The 26,958-nt window shown below is 39.7% G+C and overlaps 1 protein-coding gene across 1 annotated transcript in view; it reads left to right on the forward strand.

Moving 5' to 3' along the window:
- The window catches only part of SHANK1 (SH3 and multiple ankyrin repeat domains 1), a 382,494-nt gene extending 356,329 nt beyond the window's left edge, over positions 1 to 26,165 (forward strand). The window contains exons 17-24 of the mRNA XM_075840236.1: positions 4,866 to 5,001; positions 6,643 to 6,723; positions 11,487 to 11,510; positions 14,824 to 14,880; positions 15,521 to 15,645; positions 16,847 to 16,955; positions 17,929 to 20,515; positions 22,785 to 26,165. Coding sequence (XP_075696351.1) covers positions 4,866 to 5,001; positions 6,643 to 6,723; positions 11,487 to 11,510; positions 14,824 to 14,880; positions 15,521 to 15,645; positions 16,847 to 16,955; positions 17,929 to 20,515; positions 22,785 to 23,355 — 3,690 coding nt within the window. The 3' untranslated portion in view covers positions 23,356 to 26,165. The remainder of the gene's footprint in view (positions 1 to 4,865; positions 5,002 to 6,642; positions 6,724 to 11,486; positions 11,511 to 14,823; positions 14,881 to 15,520; positions 15,646 to 16,846; positions 16,956 to 17,928; positions 20,516 to 22,784) is intronic.
- The last annotated feature ends 793 nt before the right edge of the window (positions 26,166 to 26,958 follow it).

Genomic DNA, 26,958 nt, shown 5'->3' on the forward strand with positions numbered 1-26,958 from the left:
ATATGTCCCTATGGGTCACAGGATTTTTTTTTCTTGGGGGGGGGGGGGGGTGTTAATTTCAAAATAAGTGTAAAAAAGACTTGACCAGCCACTTGTGAAATGTTAGCAACTTTTTTTTTTATTGACAGTTGATGTTTGCATTTATAAACTTTTACTAAGCATATTTCAAGCACAATAAAAATATGTAAATACATTTATATATAAAATAGGTGTCAATTTTAGATATATTTTTAACTAAACTATGGTAGATTTAGCAAATGTAATCCGGTAGAAATGTGCACGGGCAGAGATGGGGCACTGAGCAGACCTCAGATGGGAAAACTGTAAGGTATGTATATTAAATTCTGTAAAAACTTATATTAACCTATATTGGAAACTTAGGCTCATAACAAACTTTTTTTTGCATTTCCTGGAAAACCCTTTTAAAGGGTGCCTTAAAAAAAAAAATATCGTTTCCCATTTGAGATCTCACTGTAATCATGATGTACTGGATGATGTCACCGCAGTGTCTTGTATAATAAAATATCAGACAGAATGTGCCTTGGTTATTTCACAGCAACAATCCAGGAATCCACTAGGTGACAACCACAAATCAACTTAGTCCTGTATATTCTACTGTTGTCATTTAATCTTCTCCCGGATGCTTCCTGTTTTCTGTAGATGATGTTAGACTATTGCAAACTAATGGGTTGGAGTTTTCACGAAGCCTGTGACATGCATGCTGCTGCACAAGTCACAGTCTGTAGCCTCTCCTGGGCCTTTTCCTGTACCTGCATCTGTGGCTCCACAGCTTTCTGTTCACAATTTGGAATGATCTACAGTATATAACTAGAACTTCTGATAGCTGTGATCTGGCCACACCATGTGATGCCTAAGCAAGCCATTATAGGACATGCAGGTACCAGAGCAACTGCCTGCAGATAGTGATTTCTACAACCAAGATAGCGGACAGAAGCTGATCTATTCTCTTGTGAAATGCAAGCTAGAGGTGGCATGGGGGAGAATAGAAGAACACCGGTATAATGTAGGCTAGGTTAGAGAATGGTGGAAATGAATTATTGTCTGCTGGAGTTTCTCTTGAACCTTTTATGCCCTATTGTATAGATAAAAACACTGGTCCTCCTGCTTTCCCTGCTGCATAAATGGAAAGTTTCTTGACCCCTTTTTCATATTCACTGTGAGAGCTCCAAACAACAGACAACCAATTCAAGTCCTTAGGAGGCATAAGTAAAAAAATATGGAAAATAATGAGACAAAGAATAAATGTTTTTGAATATTGACAGAGGGAGTAAGAGGAACCACTGGCTTTAATGTAAATAGGTCTAAAATTCTGTGTTGATTATTTTCTTAATATATCTTTCTAGGGGTTGGAGCTCTGCTTTTATAATTCAGAGCTCAAAATCTGCTGCCTAGTCATAGAGTTAAATAATAAAATTCCGGCTTCTGGCAGCCACCACTATACAGATCTTAGCAGCTAGCTGCATACTGTTTATACATTGAACCCAATAATAAAACAGTCAGATAGTATAAGACATTGATCAGCACAGAATATTGTACCTAAAATGGTTGTAATTAGTCCTGAACATGATTTAGTATCCAAGTTCTAATCTTGAGGCAGGTGCTGGTGTGGGTGAAATGTTTTCTTTTTTTATATTGATCCCTAAGGGCATCTAGGTCCAGGAGGGTAGCAGATTTGGAGTCCAGTGGCTAAAAGGTTCAGGCAGGAGGGTACAAACAACAAGAGTAATCAAGTAACAATTCAGTTTAGTTTAAAGGGGTTTTTCCATCTTGGACACTTATGGCATATCCACAGGATATGCCATAAAAGTCTGATAGATGCGGTTCCCACCTCTGGGACCCACACCTTTCTCTAGAAAGGGGCCTCCTAAACCCCGCTGTAGCTTATTTTCTGCCGCTGCCTCCAGGCCACTTCCTGCTTAGGTGGTCGGGAATTACGGAAACAGCCAAGTGCTTGCTGAGCTATGCTGTTTTTGTAACTCCCATAGCAGTGTACGGCCAGCTGCGCTGTTTCCGGAACTCGGTAGCTACAGATACAGCACCTTCTATGGGAGTTATGGAAACAGCGTAGCTCAGTGAGCTCGGCTGTTTCTGTAACTCCCGACCACCTAACCAGGAAGTGTCCGTGAGGCATCGAGAGCCGAGTAAGCTAGAACGAGGTTTAGGGGGCCCCATTCTAGAGATAGATGCGGGTCTCAGAGGTGGATCCTGTGGATATGCCATAATTGTCCAAGATGTGAAAACCCGTTTAAGAAGATGTCAACTTAAAAAATTGCCCATACGTTATACTGTGGCGACTGTTTTTGCAAAAGTGACTACAGGAAATGCTGCCATATTGGTTGTCACCTTCTCAGTAAATTGTCACTTGGTTATTGATTGAACATGCTGACAAAATAGCAGTTTTAGTAGACAATTTAAAGGTGAAAATTAAAATGTCTGGACTTCTTGTATGTTTTTCAAAAATGGCTGGCACAACAAAACAGAAACATTACAATAGCTCTCTAAGTAAAAGAAACATAGTTACCAAATTTTGACTGCTACTTTAACTTCTGATTTACTGATAAATTGACAAATTTACTTTTTGGATGGAAATCCTCTTTATAAAAAGGTTCATTAAAAATGTGTACAATTCTAAAAAAATGTAAGCAAAATTAAGAAGCCTTCATGTAGTGATAGATTCTACTAGAGGTTGCACTGTCTAACAAGAACATTTACATTAAGACCTTTAAGGAAATAATACATGTTTTCTTTTAAAGGGGTTGCCCAGTTTAGCAAACCCATTTACCCTATATATACTATATCATATATTCTATTGGGCAATTCTGAGTTAATAGGGGAGCACTCTGTTCAGGATCCTAATCTCACAGCCAGAGTGGAGAAAGGTTACAAAGAGCGTCTCTTGCTCTGGAGGACCTATCCTGTCTTGTATTTTACAGACAAGCCATTGATTTGAATGGACACTGTGTAATACTTAATGTCCCCTGTGGTGGCGCTGCAGGGAAATTGAACACTTACTGCCAAATCTCTTACAAATGAGCACTTAGCACTATGACCGGATTGCAGCAGGGCCTGAGAGGGCGGTACATAATATAGGAACTTAAAGAACAACAAAAATAATTTCTGTGTCATGCTCCACCCCCTCAGTTCCTGCATTAAAAATAACACGGTGTATAAATTTAAGGGGAAAAACTAAAAATCTTATTCTCATCTCATGTTATGAGGTTTTTGTTATAGGTGCCTTTAGGGCACACTACATTTAGCGGTATCCATTGGACATACTATATATGCCGGGAAAAGCTCGCAACGTAGACATTAAACAGGTCGTGAAGGATGCCTAACAGCGGCATACATCAACCATAGGCTATAATGGTATTCATTTAACGGATACGCCATAAATTCTCAAGACCCTTTTATTGACGTGACCGTTAAAAGGATGCCATTATAACCTATGGGTGACGGGTAACACTGTTAGGCATCAGTTTAATGCGTTAGTCTCCCGTAGGATATAATGGCATTATTTTACGAATACATCACGACCTATCCATTTAACGGATGCCTGTGTTAGATGCCACACATTGGCATCTGTCATATATATATATATACAATCTTTTACTGAATGCCTCGGGATAGAATAGCATAGTCCACTATGCTATTCCTTCCAGCAAAAAAACGGTATACTCAACAATACCATGTGACGGAGGCCAAAAGAACACTCTTTTGGCCTCCGTCGGTATAATGGGAGCTTATTAGTGTGTTTGTCATATGTGCTGGCACCATTCCTGATGCATACATCAAACGTACATGAAAAACACAGTGTACAAGGGGCCTAAAGAGGAGCTTCCGTGCCTGTGTGCCCATGACAACACATCCTTTAATGTGGCAGTTTAGAGAGTTAAAGCAACCGTTCAGATTACATTTTTCGAACACAGGTAAGAGAATTAAAGATGGAGTCCGTTTGGTTTCTATGATTACATTGAGATGCCAGGTTTGAGGAACAGGAAGTGCTGTCATGGGGACATAGGCACATAGGTAGCCTGTAACTTTAACCTCTGATATGTAAATGTAAAAGGTTAATCCAAATTTATAGACACAATATAAGGGATTCTAAATCTGAACCTAGTTGACAATCAGTGATGGCGGCAGCTCCTCCTCCTGCCTGCCCAGTGATTACTGCCTATGTCACAGAGCATGCTCACTACACTCTCCTATAGAAGTCTATAAGTTATTTTGTATCTTTGTTTTCTTATGTCAAGGTTCCTGCTGTAAACAAATCTCTGCAGCTTCTGTTACATCAGCTCAGGCAAGATGGATGCCTCCATAATGATGTAAAGAAAATAGAATTGAACAAAATTTACAATAAGAAAATAAAAACAGAATATAAAAAAGTAGATGTTTCAATATATATTTTTAAATAGTAAATAAAAAAAATAAAAAAATAAGGTGATAGATTCCCTTTAAGTGTATCGGGATCCTTAAAGTATTCCAATATTATGTATCTAATACTTATTAATTGTATAATGAAACGTTTTGCAGCTCTCTAATAAACTTTGTTTCTGTTCCTCACATTTTTAGGATCTCTGCTTGCTGTCAGTGACTGGAAATATTCTCATTTACATTCAGGGGCTACTGTACTGTGCCAGATCTCTGTTATAGCAAGCTGTGCACCCTGTGTGAGGAGCACATTTCTGGATAGGTTTTCAGTCTTTGAATGGAAACATGAATATTTACATTCATTGACTGCAAACAGATCTATTACAATGTACAATTATCTGGAGAAGCATTTGAAGCTATTTCTTCATAATAGATGTGTGAACTGTTGTGTAAGCTATCCAATTTTCTCTTCTTAGGTGAATGGGCAGAATGTGGTGAAAGTGGGTCATCGGCAGGTAGTTAACATGATTCGTCAGGGAGGAAACAACTTAATGGTAAAAGTTGTCATGGTGACACGGAACCCAGAAATGGAGGACGCCATGCGAAAAAAAGGTACAAATGAAAATATGTTTAGTTCATGTTTGGTACCAACTACTCATTGTGTACGGCATACCCATGGCAATGAGCAATGGATTGCTCTGAAAGGGGTAATAGGTTTGTGGGACAACAGCCGGAATGAAAATTGCATCTTTAGCATTATATGGCGGTGTCATGTTATTTCTCTGTAATGGAAATCTTCACTTTTGAACAACATTTATATAACATTTCATAGCTTAAAGGGGTAGTCCAGGATTAGAAAAACATGACTTCTGTCTTTCAAAAACAGCACCACTCCTGTCCACAAGTTGTTGGTGGTATTGCAACTCAGCCTGAGCTTCAATACCAGATACAACCCATGGAAAGGTGCAGGAGCGTAAGAAGTTAGAGCTGGGCCCCATGCCAGGCCCCATCGCTGCCCAGTCGGACCCACCCCGATCGAACATGAAAAGAAAAAATAAATTACTCACCTCCCCTCTTGTCCGCAGGGGACCCATCCTGGATCCTCTCACATTATACAAGGTGTATACACGGTCCCAACGCCGGGCAGCATCAGGACGTTATGTGCGATGCAGTTCACGTCCTCGTTGTGTGATGCGTCGCAAACAATGTCCTGACGCTGCCCGGCCTCAAGACCTTGTATGCACCACAGACATTTACTGGGGCTTGATGTAGCAGCCTGAGGGGATGGTACTCCTACAGGCCCCCTTTTCCTTCAATCCCAGTCGCGGTTGCACCCCCTGTGACCGCGATCGTTATGCCATTGGTTAAGCACTGATTTTTGAAGAAAAGTGTCATTTTTTTTCCTTATGTACATGCCCGTATTGGTAAATGGTTCTTTTTTTCCTTTGTTGGAATCTTGGCAAAAAAAATATATACAAACTGAACAGAAGCAATGTAAACAGAGACTTAGGGTCAGTTCACACAAACTTTTTTGGGCGCTGATTTTAGCGTGGAAACATCGTAATCAGTGCTAAAAAAGGCTCAAATCAGCCCCCATTGATTTCGATGGGAGGCAGAGGTGTTTTTTTCCTGGAAGGCTTTTGGCCACTTGCCGGAAAAAAAAAGGCTGCATGCACCTTCTTCGAGCAGTTTCCACCTCTGACGTCCCGTTGAAATCAATTGGAGGCAGAAGAAAACCGCGGAGCTCGTTTCATGGTCCTCCATGTGAACTGGGCCACAATGTACATAACAGTATATAACGTATTGACTAATGTTCCAAATATTTAGCTTTTTTTATATTGCACTGATTTACAAAAGTTGCCTTCTCCTCTACTCACATCCAAAGCTAAGTTCTGGAATGCAGTGCAGTGTGGGACATCAAAAGACAGTTACATGGTCAAAGGTGTAGCTGGGGAGGGGGGCATGTCCCTAGGTGCTAGGTTGCGTAGTATAGGTGGCGCCAGTGGGAAGCCAAGTGACAAGCGGTCTTGCAGGAGTAGTCAGAACTGAATCTTTCCCCCAGGTGAAAAAAAAGCCCAAAGAATTGGAAGTACACAGTGTTACTGTACCCATATTTCAGAATGTCGTCTCAGGTATCCGTAGAAAAATTTAAAAAAAAATATGAATTGGTCAGCTATTCAATTTTTGGGCTAAAGTAGTTTATAAGTATACTTGTATATTAACAGACGTCCTTCTTCTTCTAAACGATTCCAGTGCCCCAGCAAACCAAGCGTGTCACTCCACCCGCAATATCACTGCGTTCCAAATCCATGACTTCCGAACTGGAGGAAATGGGTAAGTGTTCTTGTATGGCTTCTCCTATGGCATATTAGTGGCCTTGCATGAATAGAGTCATTCTCGTAGTCATCATACCTGCATGGCCCAAGCTTTAGATAAACCAAATAATTGTATAAAACGGAGGTACTGGAATTATCGGCATATTTTTATATAATAGGATTTAGCCTTTTATGACAACTTTTGATTAATATTTAATGGCGTTAGATAACCCATAGATTTTAGCTGAACCTGGTGTCTATGGGGGGAAACTAATAATCGAATGTCGATGGGGCTTGATTGACCCAAAGCTAAGGGAAGAATATTTTCTAGGGAATTATAGCTGGGACCGGCTTGATTTTTGCTGTCTGATCCATGTCTATTGTCAATCATATCTTCTGTTCTTCTGAAATAAGAGTGGATTTAATCAATGAGCTATGTTATTGGGGCACTGAGGCTATCGGCCGAGCTACTATTTGAATGGCATCTACTGATGTGTGTGGCCACCTTTAAAGGGGTTATGTGGGTACCAAAAATTATTAGCATTGTACTGGTCCCGGTCGCACTGATTCTGAGATTTTCATAGATTTTTATAGCGCTGCCGGGGGGACCGGAAGTCTAGTGGCACAGTCTTCTTTGTTGATGATACAACTCTTTGTCACGTGATGGGGCCCGCTGTACTCTATGTAATCTCTGTACTTCTCCTCCTGCTCGTGCATAGAGTAAAGCGGGGTCGGTCACATGATAAAGAGTTGTATAGTCATCAAAGAAGGCTGTGGAACTAGACTTCCGGTTCACCGCCAGAGCTATAAGAATCTATGAAACTCTTGACGGTGGACTAGAATGTATATTAGCGATTGTACTCACATACTGCAGTGAGTACGCTGGTAATAATTTTTAGTCCCCACATAAACCCTTTAATAGATCATGGTCCTGAATTATTATTTTTTTGCAATGTTTTTCATAAATTAGACCTTTCGAGAGACAGATTTTTTAATACGATGTGACAGATTGGTTTTCCCAGGACAACCAAAAGTTGGTAAACCCACAGTGGGGTAGTATTAACCCTTCCATGACAACTAGAGATGGGAGAATCTTAAAAAGTTCTCTTCTCCATTGATTTTTTCATCTAGCCCAGATATTTTACATTTGTGGTACAGGTTTTTTATTGATACACAGATGTGTTTGTCATGGCCTGTGGTTTCATCATCTTGATTTTAGCAAGCTTAGCTTATTATGAAATCCTGTGTCAGTGGGAATACATAAAATAAGCCCCACAGATGGTTTTATAGGAGTAAAAGAAAGTGTAGCATCTGCAGTGTCTCTGTGTTGTGCGAATGACGTGTAGGCTTTCTATGTGTCATGCCCGCTCTCCAGGACATAGCTGAGTACTCTTCAGAATACTATGTTCCAGTGCCGCCTCCAGGGTAAAGCTGGCATGAATTGCTACAGACTTCCCATTGTTCTCATTAGTTAGAATAAAAGCATGTTCTGATTGGGGGCTATTCAACTATGCTTGGTCTGTTTCTTACATTCAAGATGTTCTAAACCTGTGTCATGTATAGAGAAACTATCAAGTAGATTATGTCACACAGACGATCTTGAAATTCTCTTATTGTATATCTTATCGTTTCAATTTGGTTTAGTCGATAAAAAAAAAATATATTTTAGAACTTCCCAATTATGTAAAAATATTGCATCAATTCAGTGCTTAAAGGGGATGTCCACTTCGGGCATTTCCTTTTTGTTAGCAGGGTCTCTTGACAATAAGATGATCACAGCACGTGATCAGCTGCAAAATATAGAGATAGGTGTTCAATCATAGACAGGTGTTTAATTTTATGACCTGTCACTAGGACATATACGCTTAACTGGTTTACTGACCTGAATAGTGTTGACTCTCTAAATCCAGTGCTGCTGTTTTTTTCGTAGACCCCCCCCCCATTCCAGAGATCTTCCCCCTGTTGTATTGGCTCCCTATGTGCTAATTTGCTGTAGTTAGCCAACAGGGCGTGTACTACCCTCAAGCTGCCTCACACTAATTGGTCAGCATCAGAAGCAGGGAAGATAGCCACACCCCATTGGCTTACTATACAGTAAATCAGCATATGGGGAGCCAACACAACAATGGGGCATATCTCTAGAACGGGGGGTCCTGAAAAATAGAAAAACCGCACTGGAATCAGCGAGATAGCGCTATTTGAGTCGGTCAACCAGTTCAACTTATATGACTTAGTGACCGGTCCGCTTTAAATGTGACATGAGTCAAAATTACTGATAATTTCTCTACAAGATGTTTCATAAAGAAACAAGTTAACGATGGGTCGTTTTCTCTCCTTCTTTTTCCTTTTTTGTGTATTTTTCGGCTTTATTCCCATTTTTCATTATACACATTTCTATACATTGGCATTTTTTTCTATATCTTTTTACTTTTTTTTTTTTCATGTTGTCATGTCCTCCTCCATTTTATTGAATGTTAAGTGGAAAAAGGTACATCCTTGAAAATCATAATTGCTGGATAATTAAATGTGCATCATTTACTCTACATTATCTACAGTGCGGTCCGACAGTTGTGTAATGGGATTAGATTCTAGTGACATGGGTAATATGAGTCAGCCCTGCTCTGTGATAACATTGGAAACCGTGGCCTTTATAATCTGTGAAAATTAAGAGCTCATGATAGAGTCTTTGTACTTTTCAGTTTGACTGTGCTGGAAGCTGTTTTGATGACGGCTGGTTTTATGGGCAGTGAGAAGTCTAGATCCTATGTTCTCAACCTGAAGCACACAGACCCTAGGGGCATGGGTGGACATATGATTGGTGCAACCTGTGCAGCTGCACAGGGAGCCTGTAGGTAAAGGGGCCCATTGTCATCTTAAAATAGCCTTCTGTCTATTAGATATCATGTAAATGCCTCAGTAAATACATTTTATGGCTAACAATTACTGATGGATTGTTAGAGAGACATATGCGGGTGATTTATTATGAGATGTTATAGAGTAAGGGGCCAATATAGTATTTTTGCCCTCAACTGTCTGTGTCCGCCCCTGATAGGGGGTTCGCGCCAGGTCTCTGGGTACTGCCCCTGTCCTTATGCTGAGATTTTCAGTGGCAGCACTGTGTATAATCTTAGGAGTACTTTGAGGTATTGTGTTTGAGTAGGGGTACTTGGCATAGGAACATTGAGAAACACTGGTCTAGATTACTCTGATCTGGTGAGGTGAGTACTTAGAGTTACTATTGACTATTGCTATTATGGTCTACAAGAAAACATTTCCACCTTAAAAGTATTTACTCATAAATATAGTGGGCATATGTGTATCTATAATGCAATAAGCCTGTATGAACAAGCCCTAAAAGATTATTTCCCAAATTGTCCCTAAATGCTTTCTTCATGATCCTGATTTGGCAACAGGATTCATTCCAAAGATCTTCCTCCAAGACTGCCGTAAGAAAGTTTATTTTTACTGGCGGCCATTACCTCTGATCCCCTTATTAACATGAACTTTCGGCTTGGCCAAAAGTGCTTGTTCATTTCTATCACCTCTGGTGCCGCTTCGTTTGGGTTAAAATGAAAAAAAATCAGTCCAAAGAATCCAACTAATTTTCTTGCCTTCAGAAGACACCTCAATATTTTCTTTAATCCACCCACCTTCTCAGGGCTCCTCAAATTTTTTCTACTGAGGCCTAAGAACGTGATGATTCCTGGAACTCACCATTGGTGAAAGTCTATGCCAAATCTAAAACATTATCTCAAGTTATCATTCATTTGTACCCAGTATGTAAAAAAATGCCTAAAAGTCAATTGCGTTGCTAAAACAAAGATTTCTGCAGTCAGGGAAAGGCCTATGTGGCATATGACCACTTTTGTCTAAACTGCCTCTCTAGCTGCAGCACATCAACAAGTTTTTATGGCAGGTGACTGGTCCTCCTTAAGTTTAAGTCTAGGACTGCTACAGAGGTCAAATGGACTTTCATGGAGTAGATCTGGCAGTGATATTTTTCTACCAGAGTGTAAGTTCTCAATAAAAGTTGGGACTTTTGACTACAAGATTGCCTGTTCCCGAGTAGAATCGCCTGTACTCAACACAGGGAATATAGCATAGGCATTTAGACTACCATTAGCACCATTATATCTGAGGATATCATCTTTAGGATAGTTATGAGTAGACCATATAGGATGCAGGGCTTTACGTTGACCCAAGATTAATGTTTATCAGCAGATGATTGTGTATCCATCAAGCTTAGTTTTTTGAGAGTAGGCGATTTGAGAGTAGGCTATTCAAGCAGTCATACATTATTGCTTCTCACAAGCCACCAGACACTTCCACCTCATTTTGCTGGTAAGATAGTTTAGTAGCTGCAAGGATCTATTGGACACAACAGGAAGACCTTCAACTGAAAGTGTGTAAGTCATGCTGTTTCTGCTAATATTACTGCATGTTGTAGGGGAGGCTGAGTGTTGGAGTATGCTACCACAATTTTTTTTTCGAGCAACAGTAAATATTTTCGGGCCGAGCTTCTTGGGTTCATTCTCTTCTCTCGAATGTGGGATGTTCACCCTTGAAGAAGGTGAAACATCAGAAGCTTGTCTTGAAAGTTCCTCATGAGTCTAAATAACTACAAAATAATACTCTACTTAGACTAGTACTTTCTTGGCACTTAAATATGGATGTGAATAATTGTCTTAATACTCGGGAGGGATTGAAATTGTGTAAAAAATTTGGGAAGCGATATGCAAACGAATGAGTATGCACTGACTATTTATATGACGTTTTCTTTAGTGTCTCCTTGGAAAAAGAAAAATGGTGAGTACTTTTCATTCTGTTTTATTGACTTCTTATGTGAGCGCTTTATATTTGGGAACTGGATTGAATGTTGATGAATTTAGTCAAGTACAAAAAAGTAATTTTAATGGTTTCCATTAGTTCTATCCATTTAAGTTATTCTACATATAAATATATAATATCATTTTTTTTTCAGATTTTCACTAAGGCCTCATGCACACGACCGTGTTTTTGCGGCCGCAATTCCCCCGAAAATCCACGGGAGAATTGCGGCCCCATTCTTTTCTATGGGGCCGTGCACACGACCATAGTTTTTGCAGTCCGTGCACGGCCCGGGAGCCCGGACCGCAGAAAGAACGGGCATGTGCATGTGCGGGCGGCCTGCGGCTGACAGTCCGCTGACAGTCCGCAGCCGGCCGACCCGAAAATCACGGCCGTGCACACGGCTACGGTCGTGTGCATGAGGCCTTAGTTTTTTTCCTCCATATCTTCCAAAAGCTGTAACTTTTTTATTTCTTCATCAATATTGCCGTATGAGGGCTTGTTTTTTGCGGGACGAGTTGTAGATTTTTACAGCATCATTTATTGTAAAAAACAGTGAATCCTCAATATTTTGGGTGGTTTTGTTTTTACGGCGTTCACTGTGCGGTAAAAACGCCATGTTAACTTTATTCTGCGGGTCAATACGATTACAACGATACCAAATTTATATAGTTTTTTTTATGTTTTACTACATTTACAAGGAAAAAAACTGGTTGTTAAAAATAACATTTTCGTTTTGTCGCCACATTCTGGGAGACATAACTTAATTATTTTTCCGTCGATTTAGTGGTATGTGGGCTTATTTTTTTGTGGGAAGAGCTGTAGTTTATATTGGTACCATTTTGGGGTACATAAGACTTTTTGATCACTTTTTTTTTCATTTTTTTGTGGGAGGTGAAGTGACCACAAAACAGCAATTCTGACATTTTTAATTTTGTATTTTTTTACGGCGTTCACCATGCGGACAAAATAATGATATATTGTAATAGTTCAGACTTTTACGGATGCATCGATACCAGTTATGTTAATTTTGTATTTTTTTTACATTGTGCTTGATGGAAAATGGGAAAAGTTTTTTACTTTTTTTAAAATTTATTAAAAAACTTTATTTGACTACTTTTACTTTTTTTACTTGTCCCCCTAGGGGACTTGAACCAGCGATCGTTGGTTCGCTTGCACGATATACTGATGTATTGCAGTATATCGTGATTCTGACAGTCTCCTATGAAGCCCTACCGACACGCTCGTCCTATAGTGTGGGCTCAGCCCGTGAGCCCACTCCATACTCCCCTACCCGATGTGCGCCGTAAATATATACACGGCGGATGTCGGGAAAGGGTTAATTCAAAATTTCCTCACATTTTTCACATATTGTAACTGTAACGAGCCGTGCACCTGTGTTTCCATCACATGACCATGGACAGAATATTATCCACTGGACGTAAACAATGAATGTTCCTAATAAATATCCACAATCAGAGATCTTGAAAACAGTGAGGAATTAATACAGAAAATACATTGGCGAGTTGTATAACTTTTGATTTTACAAAAAGTAACGTTTGCTTAAACCGGACAACCCCTAAGCACATAGTAAAGCACATTCAGGATGTTGTGTCCTGCATATTCTCTGCTACCCAGCCCAAAACCAAACTTCACAGTCAGTGCAGAGAGGCAGATCCACTGGTGGGGTGTTTACCAGAAAGTTAAACACCATTCCGACTATTACCTGTAGGGCAACTTTTTGAAAAAGATAAGAACCCCTTTAACTATAAGAAATCAAAAGTCAATCCTAGTGCTCTAGTGCTGAGGCAGAGCATTGGTGTTTAAGCAACCAATCACCTATATACTGGGGTAAAGTGATTTATAAGGTGGAGATACACTTGAATGGTCTACTATGGGTAAATTGACAATTCACGCAATCGGTCACTGCCCGAAGGTCCAGAATATTATAAGGGTCTACTGTCCTCCACAGAAGAACTGCATAATATATCTTTATATATACTGTAACTGTATTATAGGCGGTAAGGGGCCCATGACTCTTATTGCCCCTGGGCTGGACAATTCCCGGTCTACCGCTGGTCTACCTAGATTATAGAGAACATGGAGATGTCTGTGTGCAGTCATACCATTATTACTGACATAAAAAATGCGTTGTGTATAAATCTCTTGCTAGAGCTCCTGTATCATTTACACGTCCCAGTTCCCAGAAAATCTGTGTCACGAATTGAACTTTGCCAGTTTTTACGCCCACAGATCTGGAATGTATCTCTTTTTATGTTTTTTTTGCTAATATTGACATTTTGCTTTGATGTGAAAATGGGATTATTTGCATTGATCTGACAGCAGCCTCGTGTATAATAGTTGTCCTATAGACCTTTCTTAATCATCGTCCTCTTACGGATAGAGAAGCCTTCAGACACCACATCTCTTAATGTTTCTTATAAATCGCTTCAATTAGTCTATAAAGGTGTAGAAGCATAAGACTATATGACGGTATATTACTTTTACTGCACTTATGCCATAAACCAGTAGGGCCTCAAAGACGTAGAATTTTTGTTTCATCCCTTCCTTTTTTTCCATCCCTTGGTTGAGCTTGATGGACATGTGTCTTTTTTCAACTGTACTAACTATGTAACTATATTCAGAACAAAATGTTTTATAAGTTTCCACCTACTATACAATTTTTTTATTGTCTTTTGAGGTTTCTTTCTCCTTCTGATCCTCTAACTGCTCCAATAATGTGAGCGTGCTTGCTCTGAGGTTACCATGGTAGCGTTAGCAAGCTTCTGTGCATGGCCTTCCTGTAATGTGACCTTCACTCCCAATCAGGGCCTATTCACATCAGCATTTGGGTTCCATTCATCAGTTCCAGCCAACATTTTCATCAGAATAACCGGTGAACGTAAACCCGAACGTTAACTATCGCTTCCGTATGCATTACCAATAATTTCAATGGTAATGCTTCCATTTCAGAGCTTGTTTTCGTAAAGTTTCCGGTTTTTTTTCACGGAAGCAATAGCACAGTCGACAGCACTATTGTTTCCGTGAAAAAAAACTGAAGACTTTACGGAACGGAAACAAACTGAAATGGAAGCATTACCATTGAAATAAATGGTAATGCAAACGGAAGCGATAGTTTAGGTTTCCGTTCACCGGTTCCGCTGACGAAAAGGTTGACCGGAACCCGAACTCTGATGTGAACAGGCCCGTAGTCTGTTGGCTATACCATGGCTACTTTTTAACATATTGTATTAGAAAACTGAACTTATAACTTGACTTCTCTTTCTTTTAGACTATGAGCCATCTCAGAACACAGAGAAGAAAAGGACTGTATATCAAATGGCACTAAGTAAGATCTGACTTCATTAAAATTGGTCCTGATGTTCTAAAATGCTTCTTAACCTCCTTATTATATACATCATTATTAGTGTCCTACTACTGATATTATTATGCAGGGGTGTAGACAATCAGAACCGGTCTCTCCTGGGATTGGTTAGTTCACTTACACCCCTCCCCTGAGCTCACTGCTCCTAGGAAGGCATAATGAGTCTCAAAGGGGTTGTCCATGAGTAGAAAGAAAAGGTCTGATTTCCTTCCAGAAACAGAGCTACTTTTTGTCAATGGGCTGCATCTGGTATTGCAATATTCACATGAAAAGGGATGAGCTGGAATACCAGACGCGACCCATGGACGAGAGTGGAGAAGATCCTTTTTTTTATTTCTGGTCATCCCCAGCTACCCGATTTCATCCGCTAGCTAAAAAATATTTGGGAATTGGTAGTTTTGAGACACTGGTAGTGAAGAGCAAGGACCCTATTCATGAATCCTATAGCTTTAAATTATGAATTTTTTTTAACAAATTGTTTCCTTATATTATTATTTATAATTATTGAACTATTTGTTTCTTGTATATGCACCAGACATAAGAAGCTTGTAGTTAGGACTTGTTCACTGCCACATTATTGCACTCTTGTGTCTTCTTCATACAGATAAACTGGATGAGATTCTTGCAGCAGCCCAGCAAACTATTAGTGTGAACGAGAGCTCCAGCCCGGGTACAATGGCATCTCTGGGAACATCACGGTCTGCCTCAAAGAGCTTTTTTTCCTCAGAGGTAGAAATACAACTATACTTATGACATCTGCTATTTGTGATTGCGTAATTTAGAACTAAAAACGTATTAAAGGGAGTCTGTCAGTACCTAACTAAACCGATAACAGTGCCGGGTAGGGGTTCAAACATAGATAGGCTTAGCATTTCAGAGAAAAAAATAACTTTGCATATGCAAATTAGGTCACAAGTGCCATGAGGGTGGTCGCAAGCTCGGCAATTCTCCGGCTCTCAGGAGTAAACCCTCCCCAACTACTCCCCCTTGAGCTTGACGGCTCCAGCATTCAGCTCGTGACAAGTGACGTTTCTTGACACCTAATAGGGCACACTTATTATGGCCAATTCTGCCCAAAAATTGTGTACATGCCATGCGCCATATTTGTTACACTTTTTGCGCATTACTAGACTCTTTTCAAAAGTGTCTTTAAAAGGGGGAGTGGCTCTCTTTTATGTGAACGAGGAGTGTTAATGACATGTACCACAATTTTTGCGCAAAATACTGGTCTGAAGTAAGGTAACCAAGCGGCATAAGTTAGAAAAAAGTTTTAACATGTCTATCAAGAAGTGCCAAATTTATCACAAAGCGTGTGCCATTTTGATGAAGTTGGCACATCTTCTCCTCTAGGTTTATGCTTTCTTTATTTTAGACAATCTCAATAAATCACCCGCAATATATTTTTGATTTTGGTATTTCTTTATTTATTTTGTTTACAAAACACAGCCGTGCCCTATATCTGGTGGTTTTGTCGGCATTTACCACCCATGGACCTTCATTTCAACAAAATCTACAGCAAAAACTCTTTTCACGTGTTGCAGACTTTAGAGCAATTTTCTGGTGTTTTTTTGTAACATTTCCAAAATATGCAGGTTTTATGCAAATTGTGTGTTTTCTTTTATTTTTTGCATGTCCTATGCCTTGTTTCTCCACTATTTGTTTGTGTTTTCTCCCATCGACTTTAACGCTACACTGTTGAACATGGCCACTTTGAACAGCACACCAACAGCCAAGCATTGTGCACTCTTGGCAACTGCATCTTACCAGAATTTAACTTTCCCCTGATACATACGTAGTTGTCTTCTGTATGTGAATTAGCATATATGAGCTAAAGCTTAGCTTGTCCTTACAGATTCTTAAACAGAGAAGAATAAAATAATCATGTGATCCTACTGCTGCTTTTTGAAATCATATTCTCTTGTTTGTGTAGCCAAATTTTGGACAGCATAGAGTCTCGAGTGCACAATCTGTGTATGAGGGTCCATCTTACTTGTCCTCTTCACCTGGTCAGGCCATGATGCTGCGGCAAAAGTCTATTGGTAAGTAGGGTTGGTGTAGAATGCTACATCTAGTAATTTCATAGCCGTATATACTATAAAGGCACGACAATCATAGGAAAATACTTAAGATCAAGGTTAATTTAAGACTTGACTTGAGTAAAAATTATATCATTCAGACCTGAACCCAATGGTCTGGAAATACCTTCTAATCTTGCACTGTGGAGGTATAAAGCTTTAATTCAGCATTGGGAGGGAATGGAAACTTCTTTTTAGGGACAGGAAATGTTATGGAGACAACCTTCGATGACCTACTGTAAGGCTGAAGACTATGGAAAAATGACAATAATCCAAAACCTCATTGGTCAGAAGTAGTAGAGCTCAGTTTAAGTTTCTCACGTGCACCGTAATAGCTCATTGAGTTATCAAGATGTTTTTTGTATGTTTTTGAACAATTCTATTTTGAATAAAATAAATATTTGCCCTATGTGAGGGTTATTCTATAAATGGAGTATTGTTTTAATCAAATTAAGTATTGATTATGTATTTTTACCCCACCCGGTCCTTTTACGTAATTTAACATGTTCCCCTACATCCTAAATGCTGACTGCCATGTTATGATGGTCTCACAAGCATCACTGACTAACAGGAAATGTGGTAAAAGTTTTTCTGAACATGTTTACAAAGCCAACCCCCCATAAAGTGCTCAAAGATAGGTAAATGAGGAAAAGTCAAATGCTCTGTAACTTAGTATGTTTGTGTTAAGTCCTATAGGAAGACAAGGATAACACATTGGGATTACATATGATCTAGTTTGTGGGTGCGTTGATCAGAAAATGTTGCTTGTTTCGTACTAAGGAACAGTATTTAAGACATACAGTAGCTAAAATAGGTTTCCATCTTTAAGCCCCCACTGTCTTAACTGGTATAAATATGGTTAGAAGAGTTTGGTGAATTAAAATTTTTGTAACATTTTTTATATAGTCTTTATAATTTCTTTTTCATTTTTTTGTAGGTGCTGGGGATGATGAAAAGCTATTTTTGTCAGCACCCCCCATGAAATTTAACCGCAGTCTCTCTGTTCCTAGTTCAGAAGACATACCTCCCCCTCCTACAACTTCTCCTCCTGATCCTCCGTATAACACTGCACCATCATCTGCAGCTAGGGTTAGCCCAGTTTTAAGGCCTAACTTTAATCAAATTGGAGATTCTAAATTGTTCTCCCCTTCAATGCGACAAGAATCTGGTCTTTTTGACCAGCAAATTATGGATGCATCTCAGAGACGTGAGAAGCTACAGCAGCTCTACCACCAGGATTCTGAACAAACTGCTGATGAGCAGATTCGGATAGGTATGGCTTCACAGGCAAATATGAGAAGTTGGAGGTCTCAGACACAGGAGATGCGTTACTTTAATCTACCTGCAAGAGCAGCCAGTACTGCAATGTATGTTCCAGCAAAAGCCGTCCGTCGAAAAGGCCAACTAGTAAAACAAGTAAAGGTAGAAAATGAACAACAGCAGCACTTGCAACAACAGCAGCAACAGCAACAGCAGCAGCAGCATCAACAACAGCAGCAATACCAGTCTCATCACCAGCAGCAACAGGCTACCAAGTCACATGAAAAAAGTTCCATCCCTATACCTACAATCATTATTAAAGCTCCATCAACCAGTAGTAGTGGAAGAAGTAGCCAAGGTAGTAGCATGGAGGCTGAAATCCAGCCAGACCCTATTCCATCTCTGCAATTGCGGGATAATATTGATTTTACAAGCCAATTTGGAGCAGCCATTGTCGGTGCAGCACGGCGGGACCGTGAGTGGTTTAATGAAGCCCGCCGAAAATCTGCTCTTTTTCTTTCCACTGATGAAGACACAGAGCCTACACCTGCTCCAAGGTTGAGGCATTCCAAGTCTATTGATGAGGGCATGTTTTCTGGTGAACCGTACATGCATTTACATGTTCCTACCAATTTTGCGACACCTGTAAATAGAGACGCTACTAGTGGATACTCCTACCAGTCAAAAATTGGCAAGGGATATGGCCCTAGTACCACTAGTGCTTTTAGTACTGTGTGTTCCACTTTTTTACCACAGCTACAATCATGCACCAGTCCAATGACAATGTCCAGCGTTAACCCAGTTGGAGGAGGTGGTCCACTTATTCATCCCTTGACTGGAAAAATCCTAGATCCTAGTTCTCCTTTAGGACTTGCTTTAGCAGCAAGAGAAAGAGCTCTAAAAGAGTCACAGCAGCATAATAGAAATGAATTAGAAGAAAGGAAGTCCCGTCCATCATCTCCACGTTTTGCAGAACAAAAGTCTCCAATGGAGTCCCGTAGTAGCTCTCCACATCGACTTTGGGAGTCAGGACCCACAAAAAGAAAAGAGTTTGATTTTAAGCCATGTATGGTATCCCCAACTGGTGAAAGAAAGTCAGACGAGAGTTCTGGTCACCGGTCTCCTGCTCTTTTGTTGCTCCAAGGAGTAGAACATGGTAAATCCTGGGAAAAGAGGACAGACGGCCAAGAAAAAATAGAACTTCATGTGCGCTTCATGGAGAACTCCACCCACAAAGATGAAGAAATTCATAATAAGTTTTCGTTATGCAGGGAAGTAAAGAATGAAAGATCATTAGGCAACCCAAATGTGAATCACACCCCATTACCTAGCACAAATTCAGAAACACATGAGTCCAATTCCAAAGAGAATGGACTGCCATTATTAGTCCTGCCTCCGCCAGCACCTTCAATTGATGTAGATGATGATTTTTTATTTACAGAGCCTCTTCCTCCACCCTTAGAATTTTCAAACAGTTTTGATAAGCCTGATTCTCCTCCAGGTGCATCAGGTGGGGCTCCCACCCTTCCGCCTCCTGTGCCCCCACCACCTCCTGACTCTGGTAGCACTGCTGCTATAGACTCTACAACTTCTAGCCTCGCTTCTTATGACAGTGAAGTAGCCAACTTAACCCAGGGGACTCCAGAACTTAAAGAACCTCACGTCAATTTTTCCTCTGTCGTGTCATCAATTCAGATACCAGCATCAGACACTATGGAGACAGTGACTGATTCTGGCATTGAAGAGATTGATAGTCGAAGCAGCAGTGATCACCATCTAGAGACTATTAGTAGTGTCTCAACATTATCAAGTATGTCTGGACTTTCAACCGAAGGAACAGAACTACTAGATACTTATATAACTTATCTAGATGGCCAAGCATTCGGTGCTGATAAGCCTCTTGTCCAAAATAAGATTCGGTCAAGGACATTTCCAAGTAGAACACCTGGACTACTTAGAGATCCCATTACTGCCACCAGTACCGCCATTTCAGTTTCTCCCTGCTCAGAAAACGTCTTCACACTGACACCCTCTAAAGGACCTTCACTCTGTGCTCCTTCAGAGCCAGTCAAGGATTGTCAGAGAAAATCTCCAACGCTCCCATGGGAGGACTACCAGGAAAAAATCTCTCCAGTATCTAAGTCAAATATGATGAGTGAGTTAAGTTCAAAGCTTCAGCATATGAGTGGAGTTTCGTGGTCCAGGCCACCAGAATCTGCAGTATCATTTGCACCTGAAAGACCCACTTCACTGCAAAGACACAGGTAGGTGTCTTGGATAAAGTATGATAGCATGGGATGACATGTTTTGTAGAAACCTAGATTTTGTATTTTTTTTTTAAATATTTTAAATTGCTGTGTAGTATTTTATATTAGTATTTAGTCAGCCCTGAGTCCTGCATAAAGTTTGGTCTGCTGACATACCCCATTGCCCAGGGCAGCCAGATTATTTTAAGCCAAAATTTATCTTCCAGTTCTGGTTGATGGACTATACCAAAAATAGAGTTACCCTTACCCAAAAGGCTGGATTCTACTGTTTACCTGTGTATCTTTAGATTGTGATTAGGTGTTCATGGGTTTCACCATATTTACATGTGAATACTATTTTATGTATTAATTGTGACAGGCACTTCATGAAAAAAGACTAGAAGGTTACCTCAGCCCCACCTTTCTTACAAGTATTACTCAAGGTATATGATCTAGTTTCAGGTCAATGTGTATAGTTTAAGAATAAGTCTCCCAGAAATATATCTCTAACTTTAACTAATAAGGACTCTATAAGTAGTTGTTGCAATGACTAAATGGTCTCTCAATGTGCCAATCTGACACTCCATGTTGCCTGAAAAAGAAATCAGTAAGTATACTACAAGACTATCAAAAATATAAAAAGAACAGTACTCCATGTTGCCCTACTTGTCCTGAATGTATGTAGTCAGGGATGTCATGTAACTTGGCTCTGCTGAAGGTGTCACTTTATTATTGCCCACCCTTCCAATTTGTAGGCACAATTGCCTTCTAGTCTAGCATTATCACAACATCTCTAAAATTTACTGATCTAAAGTTCTTTCAATATTTTGGTTGCCACATTACACATAAGACCCCAGACCAGACCCATTATATTGATTTCAGACCCCAGACCCACTAATTCAATTCAGAATCTACATCAGACAAAAAAAATAAAAAATTCAGTCCCTAGACCAGACTATACACTTACCCTTCTCACTCCTGGCTCTTGTTCAGCTCAGGACACTGGATGTGTTGCCGCACACTATGTCCTGACGCTGAACCGGATGCGTTGCCGCACACTATGTCCTGACGCTGAACCGGAAGTACACCCCTAGCTACATCCCTGCATTGGAAGCAGCAGTGCTCAAATTTCTGATGTTACCAGTCATTTCTATGGAGAGTGGCTGGACTTCTTCTCAGTAACAGTGGGGTTCCAGAAGTTGGACTCTCTCTTATACTTTTATGACCTCTCTAATTTACATATTATACACATATAAAATTATTACCAGGAGGTCAAATTCATTTTTAACCATTTCTATGTAAGAGTAAATATTTTTTTTTATGCAATGGCGTAGTTCCCAGCTCCAGATCCCATCCTGAGATAAGTCAGGAGATGAGTCACAATGATAGAACTGTGTATCTGTTCTAATGATAGAATCACCTGGGCTTTTGTCAAGAAATTCTGTAATCCAATGTTGCGGAAGGGGCTGTGATGAACAGGGATTGGTCACAGAACTGTAATAGATTAGCTACTAGACTTATGAATAATTTAACTCATAAAATTTATTGAGAAATTTCAATATGTGGCCTAAATGCTTTTTTGTGTTTTGGGTAAGATGCCACACGAAAGGTGGTGATTTTGTTTGCAGCGATCCAGCTAGTAGGGAGCAATGCTCCCCAGGAAAAGTATGCAAAATTCAATGTACAATCCCTTACAGAGCTTTCAAACAGATAAACCATAGACCCCTTTCTGTAGAAAGCACTGTTTCAGAGTTGCTGCTCCTCATCAGAACAGAGTAGGGTTCTGTGGGATGTTGTACTGTCTGTATTGCCTTTTTTGCATACTTTTCAAAAGGAGCATTGCCTTAAAAACTTCCTTCTAGCTGAATCTCTGCAAGAAGAATCACTATTTATTGGTGAGGCTGCACACACAGCTTTTCACACCATCAACCAGAACGCTACTCTGCACTGATGAGGAGCAACAACAATACTGAAACAATGACGTCTACAGATGGGTGTCTCTGGTTTAACATTGACTTACAGGCTAGCCACCTATATTTGGCATTTATGGAGGAGAACCTAATATTTTCTAGTCCTTCAGAATGTCAATAGTGATTGCTCTTGATAGCCAACTCTCAAAAAGTTCAAAAAGTGTTTCCCAAGCCTTTGGTTTGAATGTAGAGGCTTCAGAAATAATATTATTTCCTTCGTACCTCCATTGAATTTAGTAAAAGTTACCAATAGATTGCTTGTTAACTATTGGAACCATATTTTTTTTGTTTACTTTTTTTCTGTCTTTTTTTAATAGGATAGTTGAGGACTCTGCTGCTTCACTCATTTCTACTAAACCTGTGAGCAGTTTATTTCATAACTGGCCTAAGTCTCCACAGCCAACTCCAAAACACCCAAAAAGTGTGGATTTTGACATTCGTCCTACCTTGAGAAGAGCACCAAGCCCGTCAGCCTTGCCCACGGAGCACAAAATAAGTCCAACTCCACGTCCATCTTCTCTACCCATCTTGCCTTCTGCCCCTGTTTACACAGGGGTCTTTGACCTGAGAGGATCCCCCACAGCTGGAGGAGATGCTTTCCCTGGCTTCCAAACGGGCAGTCGGTCCTTATCTCCAACTCATTTCATTCTACCCCCTACTGAGAAACCGTTTGCCTCTAAACCCATTCACTTTTGGACAAAATATGATGTGGCTGATTGGTTGGACTATTTAAATCTTGGTGAACATCGAGAACATTTCTTAGACAATGAAATTGATGGCAGCCACTTACCGTCACTGACCAAGGAGGATTACATTGACCTTGGTGTTACAAGAGTCGGCCATCGAATGAACATTGACCGAGCTCTGAAATTTTTCTTGGAGAGGTGATTTCAAGTCATTTGATTCCTAGTTACTTCATCCTTGCATCCATCCCCTCAAACCTAAAAAGGTTTGTTACAAGGTCCCAGGAGAGGAGAGTATGAATGTACTTTACCTTGAGTCAATTTGAAAAGCAAAACAAGAACAATCGTCTAATATATATATATATATATATATATATATATATATATATATATAAGTCATGCACAGAATTTTCCTGAAATGATTGATTCACCAGCTGCTTATTTTGCTATAAGGGGGGCAATGAAGGCTTCATCTTCAGCCATGAAGTACATTCGGGAGCTGGAGGCACCAATGAATAAGAAAATTACTTTAGCACTGCAGTGTTCCAATTTCACTGTGCCCCAATTTTTGTGTTCCTACATCTTTACTGTCAACATAAAATGTAGTCATGTAGGCAGAAGGTCAAATGTGTTCTATGGAAAGAGTTTTAGATTCTACTGTAAGAGTGGAGAATAGGACAACAAGATTGAGGCACAAGCAGAGTCTTCCCTAAAGTTGTGGATATATTATGGACTGTCAGACAATGGTTGAATACAAACATCTAACAAATCTGTATATTAGGAAATAAGCGCCAATATAACTTTTATTTTCCATGAGTAAAGTTGCCATCTAATCACTGGCAGAAAATGTTTCTCATACTGTTATTGAGGTGGCCTTCAGTGGTTGTACTGATCGAACTGTGTAGGATTGATAACAGTATACCATAAAACAAGAGCACCGGTTACCATCCCACGCCATGATCATCCACTTTGAGGCATTATCTTTTTTAATCTCTTTACAAGAGTTGCCGCACTGAGCCAGTCATTTGATGAAATCAAGCATTTTAGCTTACTCGAAAACTGTGTCTTTTGTTTTATGGGATGTTGCATGGTATTTTGAAGCATTGGGGACAAATATAAAGGGATATGCTGGTTTAAGAGCGATTCGTTTTGTTTTGAAGAGATGGGAGTTGGAATAGTTATTGGTTGTTTTCCGAAATAGATTAGACCATCATGTAATCCCCCATTGGCCTAAGAGTACCTAGCATGTACCAACGGCAGCCAGGTTCTTGTAGCTTGACCTTTTCTAGAAGATAGTGGCATCAATGAGGTGTTGGTCACTAAATACTCATCAGTGGTGTCATTATGTTCTAGAATTAATAGGATAAAGGTACAGTCTCATGCCTCAATGATGTCACTACCAGTACCATAGTTGACAGGCTGCATTTTTACACTTTTTTGTTCACCCTATTGACTGGCTGGCACTAGGTGCACAATTACATTTAAGTTCACCCTTCCTGGGATTTGCTATTTGTCATATAACATTATGCCCGAGGCGCTTTATCAAAAGACTAGAAAGTGGCGCATTGTTAGCATGAATTGTTACTAGATAAACAGTGTAGTTTGCTGCTAAAGAGGTTGTCTGATTTGTACAACCCCTCTTCATTTCATAGATGCCCTGTTAATGAGTTAATTTTAGGGGGCTCCACTACCGGGAACACCCACGCTCAGCTGTTATTGTTGGGGGATGCGAACAGCAAACGTCCATTGAAATGGGATGTTACAAGACACCTGTTGGCCACCCAGAGCCGAGTTCACCAGCAGAAGTGATCCACTCTTTACAATAGATCTCTGCTCTACCTGATAGAGGGAGGTCTAGAGCAGGTGGAGGCCTCAGGTACCCATGCTGGGGATCCACAACCATCTTCTCATAAGGACTACAGGAGCGAAAGAGCTGTTGAAACCATTGTTAGATGCTGCCCCGAAACCTTTTGCTTGTAGAACTTTTTATTAAAAGATTACCTAATGGTTAATTATAACGAGAGACCCCAGGGCATATGAAAATGGGATGCATAAAGCAGACAACCCCTTAAAGAAACGTTTTAAGTGACATGTGGCAAATCTTAGCATAAGTGAACCTAAACTTCAGCTGAAATGCGGACGCATTTTAACGTCTCTATTACGAAATCAAGACCTGGACCTCCATGTGGTTCATTTGAGCCAAACTTAAATAACCATCGGTTTTTATGGTGATCTAAGTTTGCTTGCTTTGAACCCAGGTCTTGCAGCCAAAATACGAGTGGTAAATTTACAGCCATTTGAATGCAGACTTAGGCTGAATTCACACTAACATTCGAGATACCAAATCACCAGTCCTTCATGATTAACCAAAAAAGGTAATGGCCTCCATAACTGGGGAAAAGCAAAACGTATTCTCTGTTCTTGGATCCAGTTTTGGAAAATAATGTCGGATGGGAAAACGGGTCTCCCGAGCGTCAATATAAATTCTGATTTAAAGAATAATATACTCCCGGATTACAACTAACAGTAATTAAGATGATCTTTAGAAAGATGCAATGAATATTGGTCAAGTAGAGTAAACTGTGCAAGTGGTGAGTCTTGATTTCTTATCTCAGCCTTCAATGGTCACTTCTGTATATGAAGTAGTCAATGCACTCTCTTCTCTTTAGCCAAAGCCGAAAGACCACTGTGCTGTTGTGACTGAGATCATGATTCCTTTACCTCAGACACAACATTGTCTTATTTTTTATTTTGACTCATACTTTTTATTTTTATTTTTTAATGACTGTGGATGACTCGTGTGGTCAGGCATGTTGTCTAGTTGTAGACGTCTCAATCGTAACTATGAGGTATAGAGAGGAACTTGAGGATTTCAGTGGATATCTGGTATTTATAGCCTTATTTTATATTATTTTATCAGTTGTATATGCATGATGCACTGGAGACAACACAGTTGAGCCGAATAACTCAGTGATATTGTGAGATATATTTGTTATTACAGAATATATAAATATATATATGAGTATATATATATATATATATATATATATATATATATATATATATATATATATATATATACACATATATATATCATGCCACTTTAATAGCATATTTCGTTCCTGGACGAAATTATAGTTTATTCTGTTATACTTGACAAAGGCAAATGTTCTTATTGGGTCGCAGCCCTTTGGTGTGTTCCCTTACCCACCTTTTAAATTTTTTGTAGCATTAAGTGCTTACTATCACTAGTTCACATTTGCTGTAAAATGTAGAGAAAATATATAATGAAGACTGTGGAGTAACTAGATAACTATTTTTGAAAGCCAAAGAATGATTTAAAAATGTGGCAAATGCCCGCCGCCTCCCCCTAACCCCCGTGCGTTGCGCTTTCCTACCATATGGAATTAGAAGGACACATTGAACTATGCCTTGTTTTCCATAGTAACTAATCAGAGCTCAGCTCTAATTTCTTAAACTGCTATAGAAAATTAAAAGCTGCACTTTCATTGGTTGCTATGGGCAAAAAAAGCCTGTTTTTCTGTTACTTTTGAGGTCCATTGTGTTGATTATTTTACAATTTTTCATTTTTCTCCAGAAAAATAATGTAACAAGGTTCCACAAATATTGCTGAATCCATACCTTCCAACATAGTGGGGCATTTTTTTGAAACCCTGTTCGCCCTCCTGGAAACCCCTCAAACTGGCTGTAAATTTGTATTTGACCCATCTCTTTGTTGTACCATTTGTGGGATAGTCCTGCAAAAAAACAGAACTGTTCACATAAATGCTGAATAAATGATACACAC

Source organism: Rhinoderma darwinii, chromosome 10 (assembly GCF_050947455.1).
Source record: "Rhinoderma darwinii isolate aRhiDar2 chromosome 10, aRhiDar2.hap1, whole genome shotgun sequence".
NCBI classification, from domain to species: Eukaryota; Metazoa; Chordata; class Amphibia; order Anura; family Rhinodermatidae; genus Rhinoderma; species Rhinoderma darwinii.